The sequence below is a fragment of the Sorex fumeus genome, unplaced genomic scaffold, assembly GCF_029834395.1.
Source record: "Sorex fumeus unplaced genomic scaffold, SorFum_2.1 ptg000045l, whole genome shotgun sequence".
NCBI classification, from domain to species: Eukaryota; Metazoa; Chordata; class Mammalia; order Eulipotyphla; family Soricidae; genus Sorex; species Sorex fumeus.
The window spans coordinates 13331907-13338384 of NW_026606102.1; the positions used below are offsets into that span (position 1 = coordinate 13331907).

The 6478-nt window shown below is 61.2% G+C and overlaps 1 protein-coding gene across 2 annotated transcripts in view; it reads left to right on the forward strand.

Annotated features, from left to right (window-relative positions):
• Positions 1 to 5995, forward strand: part of SSBP3 (single stranded DNA binding protein 3) — a 126597-nt gene extending 120602 nt beyond the window's left edge. For both annotated transcript variants that reach the window (XM_056122167.1, XM_056122169.1), the window contains 5 exons: positions 439 to 509; positions 3483 to 3561; positions 3651 to 3679; positions 3757 to 3858; positions 4597 to 5995. In XM_056122167.1, coding sequence (XP_055978142.1) covers positions 439 to 509; positions 3483 to 3561; positions 3651 to 3679; positions 3757 to 3858; positions 4597 to 4626 — 311 coding nt within the window. In that variant the 3' untranslated portion in view covers positions 4627 to 5995. The remainder of the gene's footprint in view (positions 1 to 438; positions 510 to 3482; positions 3562 to 3650; positions 3680 to 3756; positions 3859 to 4596) is intronic.
• Positions 5996 to 6478: the final 483 nt, after the last annotated feature.

A 6478-nucleotide genomic window follows, 5' to 3' on the forward strand; every position in this document is an offset into this window, starting at 1 on the left:
GTGACCTACATTCCGCCTGGGTCACCGCAGACTGCGCCAGGCGGTGACATGGGGGGTGAGGAGGTGGGGGGGCTGGTGCCCCCTCTCTCGTCCCAGACAGCCTCCGGGGGAGCAGGTTGGCTTTGGAGCGGGGAGACGAGCAGCCCCCCCCCCGGCCCGCCAGCAGCCACCCCACCCGCACCCCTGGCCGAGTCCACACCAGCTGCCCAGACGCCCTGAAACTCTTCGCTTCGGGGTTGAGTGGTTTTCATGGCTTGAATTTTCTGTGATTAAAAAACTTGGTGAATCTTCATTAAATACAAATTAGGCAGAAAATGGTGGTGCTTAGAGGGAATTTTAGGTGATAAAATACAAAAGAACGAGTTCAAGTGCCACGAGTTTGTTTTAATTAAGAAATGAATTAATCACCCCAACTTGCGGGTTTCCACTGTTCCGCAGATTCAACAAATTCCAGTGACAACATCTACACAATGATTAATCCGGTGCCGCCCGGAGCCAGCCGGTCCAACGTGAGTGCTCTCTGATCGGTGACGCGGCGGATCCCATAACAAATCATAATTAACTTCATCAGCTGAGGGGAAAGCAGGTTTAATTGATTTCAGCCACTTGTTACCAAAGATGAGTAAGATAAACCGTCAGGAAAGTGATTAGCTCCGGGCAGCTCGGTTCCCGGTTCCCTGGCTGCGGGCGGGAGGGGCCGGAGGGGCTCGGGGTGGGGTCACAGCCTCCCTGTGGGGACCCAGCCCAGCGGGACCTGGACTGCGGGTGTTGGGGGATGGACCCTGCCCGGGCCTTGCAGCCCCCGCCCTGCCCTGGCCACCGCCACCCAAGGCCTCGGGGGCCTGAAGCTTCTCGGGGGCCCTCCCGTGTCACAGCGCCCCCAGGGGTGCCAGGGACGGTTCCTGAGGCCAGCCTTGCTGTCCAGGCTGGGAACTCCCCGGACAAAAGGAGTTGTCTGCAGGGAAGACACCCACCGGCCTTGCCCGCACAGGGACCCCTTTTCTGCCGGCTTCCAGGAGAATTGGCACCTCCAAAATTGTCTGTGTTTGGCTGGAGGTGGGGATGAGGGTGGTCTTTTGGGGTGCTCAGGTCTTACTGGAGGGTTGCCCCGAGGCACGAGTGTTTCAGGACTTAAACACAGGCTCCAGGGTGAGGGTTTGCGGGGTGCCCTGGGGGTGACCGGAAGCGTGGCCGCCACCCAACTGCCCCTGGCCTCCCTCTCTGCGTGCTCAGACCAGTCTCTCACCCTGGGCCTGGGCACCCGAGGGAGAGACTTCCCAGCACCCAGAAAGGTCTGGTCCGTGACAAGGCCTTTCTGAGTTGGGGCAGAACAGCGTCCAGCCCAGGATAGAGAAACTGAGACCCAGGGCTTGGCAGCTGGCATGGGCTATGCCTACAAGAGGCACTGCACAGACAGCAGCCCCAGGGGCTGGAGGGAGAGCCCCAGGGGCTGGAGGGAGAGGGCACGGAGCGGGCACGGGCCTCGCCAAGGAGTCATCTGTGAGGACAGAGCCAGGAGTCAGTCCTGGGCACAGCTGGGTGTGACCCAGAAACCTGCCAAAAGAACAGCGGATACTGGGCAGCACGGGCGGGCCTCGGCCTGTGCAGGCCCTGACCCCACGCTGGTGGCCCCTGTGTGTCCCCGGGCTCCCAGTGGTCACTCCGCTGTGGCCTCTGCCCAGGGTTGCAGCACCGGGCTGCAGCAGTTCAGCCTGGACAGCCGCCTTCCGTGTTGCACTCCCCCGGGGAGAGGCTGCCTCTGTCTTTTCTCTGAATTTGAGTTGGGGGTCCGCCAGGGCCCGGGGAGCGGGACGGAGAGGGCACGTGGTTGGTGTTGGTTTGGTGGTTCTGAGGATCAAGCCACGGGCCGGGCCTGCAGCTTGCCGTGAAGTCTCGTCCTGGCCCCTGGGTTTTCACACTGGGAGTTGTGCAGGCCTGCCCTCTAAGAGGTCGGTAACGAAAACGAGGAGGAGCACTGTTGGTGGGGGATGAGGCCAGGGCAGCAGCTCAGTGGCTAAACACTCCGCGACTTTGGGCGCAGAGACCTGGGATTGATTCTGCAGTCCTGCGGGGACGCTCAGTTCCTCTGGGGACACCCTCCTTGTGGCGGAGAGAAAACAGTCTTAAGGCTGGGAGCTGCCACCTTCCTGCACTCGTGTCCTCAGAAGCGAGCCTGCCGGAAGACACTGACGAGTGACGGCTAAGGGGCGGCGAGGCCCCGCAGGACTCTGCCCTGCTGTGCAGGAGGAGAGTTCGGTGGCATCCGACTGCCTGTCACCAGTTCAGTTCTCGGCTGTGCCTTGAGGCCAGTGCCCCCGGGAGAGCTGTGAAACAGAGAAAGGGGTGCGTGGGGAACAGGCGTCGTAGAGGGGCAGCCCCACTGATGAGCCCAGAGAGGATGCGCCCACTTGGTGGTGCTGGGGGTCCGTATGGTGTCGGAAATGAAACCAGGGCCCCCTGCACACTCCCCCACACTCTCCAGCTCCGTGAGCCAAGGCTTAAAACTCAGTAAGAAGAGAAACCCACCCCACGGCCCCAAGTAGGTATCCCCCAGTGGTAGCCCTTCCCCCAGGCGAACTTAGTGGCAGCGACGACACACACGTGCTGTTGTTGGGTGGTCTCGCTGTGTCCTGGGGTGTAGGACAGGACACCCTGTCTTTGTGTGTGGCCAACCCCGGTTCAATCCTTGGCACCACCAGGTGTGACCCGCAAATCCCCCGACTTGGAAAATGTGACGTTGGTTCCCAGGTGGCAGCCCTGGAAGGTCGTGAGCCCCCCTCCCACCAAGGCTAGTCACTGGTCTTGGCCCCCTAAGATCCTCTGTTAAGGAGAGAGGCCTGATTGCAGCTCCAGCAGGTCCTGGGCCTCCTTCCAGACTGGTCTCCACTTGCCCTGCCGTCTCTCCATTCGCTTCACGCCCTGCCACCGCCTCCAGGCAGTCTGCTCTGGTTGCTCTGTGCACAGCCCTCTGGAAGCACTCCGCACACCTGTCCCGCGGGCAGAGTCTCCCTACCTCTGCCTCAGAGGCCAGCCCGCCTCCATTCGCTGTAGCCGCTGCCCTTGCCCTCAGCGTGGCTGCACCCCAGGCCCTGGCTCTCCAGACGGGGCTTGGTGGCTGTGCGTGTGGCCTCTGGCCTACGTGGCTTCCTCCGGGCTGAGTCCTGTGGTGGACATAGGACTGAGCCAGGGTCGAGAGCTCCGTCCTGCCATCTCCCTGTGCCGTCTGTCCACGAGGAGGGGTCCCCGCCTCGCCCCTGCAGCAGACCTGCCCTCCTGCCCAGGAGGTCCTGGGGCTTCCCGAGAAACTCCCCCGCTCTGTGCTCTCGGGGCCTTCGCTTCCCTGGGCTGTGTCCTGCGGGAATGAGCCCCTGGGCCTGATCCAGGCCTCTCTGCTGGGCGCTCACGGGTGGGGGGGGTGTGAGCTGCTGCTTAGCCTGGCGTGAGCCCCGCCCCCACCCCGCCCTGTGCTTCTTTCTCCCCAGTTCCCGATGGGTCCCGGCTCGGACGGCCCCATGGGCGGCATGGGCGGCATGGAGCCCCACCACATGAACGGATCTCTAGGTGAGTGCCCAGGCCGGGGGCGGGGGGCATGGGGGTGGGGGGCCGGGGCAGCGGGCAGGCGGAAGCTGAGCCTGTGCTTTCTCCTGCAGGGTCAGGTGACATCGACGGACTCCCCAAAGTGAGTGTCTCCCCTCCCGCCCCTCCCCCGGGGGGTGGGCCCTGCTGGGCCGGAGGCTCACCCCTTCCTCTCCGCAGAACTCTCCCAACAACATAAGTGGCATTAGCAATCCTCCGGGCACCCCGCGAGACGACGGCGAGCTAGGAGGGAACTTCCTCCATTCCTTCCAGAACGACAATGTAAGGAAGCACGTTGGCCCTCCGCGCTGCCAGGCCCTTCGGGTCCCCCTCTGTGCTCCTCCCGGACCCCCTCTGTGCTCCTCCCGGACCCCCTCTGTGCTCCTCCCAGACCCTCTGTGCTCCCGGGTCCCCCTCTGTGCTCCTCCCAAACCCCCTCTGTGCTGCTCCCAGGTCCCCTTCTGTGCTCTTCCCGGACCCCCTCTGTGCTTCCAGGTCCCCCTCTGTGCTCCCGGGTCCCCCCCTCCTCCTCGATCCCCCCACTGCCCTACTTCCAAGATCCCACCCCCTTCCTCCCGAACCCTCTGTCCCCCTTCCATGTCTTCAGACCTGGGGGACTGTTCCTTTCAGGCCATCGTGGTCCCATCAGATATTTCCATACCCCAGATGCAAAGCCCTTATCATCCTCCCTGGGGAGACAGGGGCCTCTTACCTTCCTCCCCAGAGCGGCCAGGGCCTCTTGGGGTTGCCTGCAGATTCGAGGCCTCTGCACCGACTGGGCCACGGTGTGTGGGGGTCATTCCCACTGTCCAGGGAAGAAGGTCCCAGAGCCTGTGAATTTCTCTCGGTGCAGAGGACCAGGCCAGACTCACTGTGATGACTGCCGGGGCTGGCTGTTGCCCCAGCAACACCAGGAGATGGGAGGAGAGAGGGTCCGGGGGGTGGGAGCGGGCGCTGTCAGGGTGGTACAGGGCGGCCCAGCCCCACCTCCCCGCTCACCCTCCTGTGCTCCTCCCCCAGTACTCCCCGAGCATGACGATGAGTGTGTGACCCCTCTTCTCCGAGACGCTGAGAGACGCGACTTTGCAGGCGGGAAGATGCCGGAAATTATGCAAGAAGACGTGAGGTGTCGCTTCCCAGGAGCCGGGGGGCATCTCCCGGCCCCCCACCCTCTCCACTCCCCCACCTCCCCCAACTTGAGTTTCATGCAATAAAAAGGCTGAACTTTTTATTCCATAAAACGTGAAGGACAGAACGCAAATAAAATCCGTTTCAAGTCCATGCCCAGAAGCCCCCTCGCACCCCGCCTTTCCTGGAAGGACTTTTTATGTACATGACACTTTTTCGTTGTTTTTTTTTTTTTCTGGTTTATTTTTGTTTTGTTCGTTTGGGGTTTTACTGTTGTTGGATTTTTTTTTCCAATGTTTTCAGGGTTTTGTTTTTTCAGGGTGGGGGGGTGATTTTTAAAATGGAAGCTTCTAGCAAGTCCCCACCCACCTCAGCATCCTTTTTGCTTTTTTTCTTTAAAAAAAACAAAAACAAAAAACAACAAAAAAAAATGAACGAAAAGGACAAAAAAAAAAATAACCAAACCCCAGCCCACCCTGACACCAGGCTGCCTGCTGCCTGCCCAGCCCCTCCAGGACGCCAGACTGAGGACCCCAGCGGGTCCGGAGCCTCTGGGAAGGAAGAAGGGCTCGTAGTGGCCGGGCGAGGGACGGGCAGGCGCCCGCTCTGGCCTTGCCCAGTTCCTCCCGCCCAGGGGGTGCTCGCAGCTGGACCCTGTGGACCCGTGACAAACTACACCCCCATTCAGTGGCCTGCAACGCTCGACGCCGGACACCTGAGCACTCTCCGGATCCCTCCAGGCGGAGACTGTGGCCCCAGCACCCCCTGCCCCCCTCAGCGAGGATCCCACCCACGGAGGGGGCTGCCCGCAGCCCGGCGGGGAGGCTGAGACCTGCACCCCGGAAGCAGCTGGAGTTCCGGCTTCCTCTGTCTGTCTGTTTTTTTCTTTCTCCTTCCTTCTCTCTCGAGGATGGGCGATGGACCAGGATTGCTCTGTACGCGCTGGGGCCTGGCGGGAAGAGTCGGGACTCGCCGTGGGGGGCGGGCGCTGGGCCCACCAACCCAACGGACATGCTGTTTCCGCTCCTGTTTTTACTCTCCAAAACCGCCTTGCCACGGTGGAGCCTGCCCCCCACCCCCCAAGGAGGGGAGCCCCCCGGAGCTCCCCTCTCCTCACCGCCCCCGATGGGAATCTGTGTGTCTTGCCCTGAAGACACCCCAATTCTTTGTACATTGACCCCCGCCCCCTCCCCTGTAGCTGGTCTTTGTTTGCCCCTTTCTGATCCATGTATATCATATTATGTGACATACCATCTGCCTGAAAAAAAGACCTCGTGCGGATTATTGGGAACATCGTAGCTGTTTCTGTGTTTTTCTTACCTTGTAGTCTGGTTCTGAATTAAGAGAGGAAAAAAAAAGTAATTATGAGACATTGTAGTTTGTGTACGATATATGTTAATAACGTTTTATTAAAGGGACATCTTTTTTCCGCAGCCCTTCCTGCCATGTTTGGGGGGAACACGGGTGGGGAGTGCCCGGTGCTGACCACCAGGTGCCAGGTGGCTATGGGGCTAAGTGGGGGACCCTGGCACTCCCTGCAGCGGGGTGCCGTGTTAGCCCCCCCACGGGGCCCCCTGTTCTGCATCTCTGCAGAGTTGAATGTGGGAGGCAGCGGGTGGGAGCAGACGCTTCCGCCCCAAATTCCGGGGGACACTCTCCTTTGCTGGGAGTCGGGGTACCCGGTGCCGGGCGACCACAGCTGCCCTGACTGGCTCTCAGAATTTGCCTTGGGACACTGGTTCGTTAGGGTTCGGTTTCCTCAGTGGGACCATTG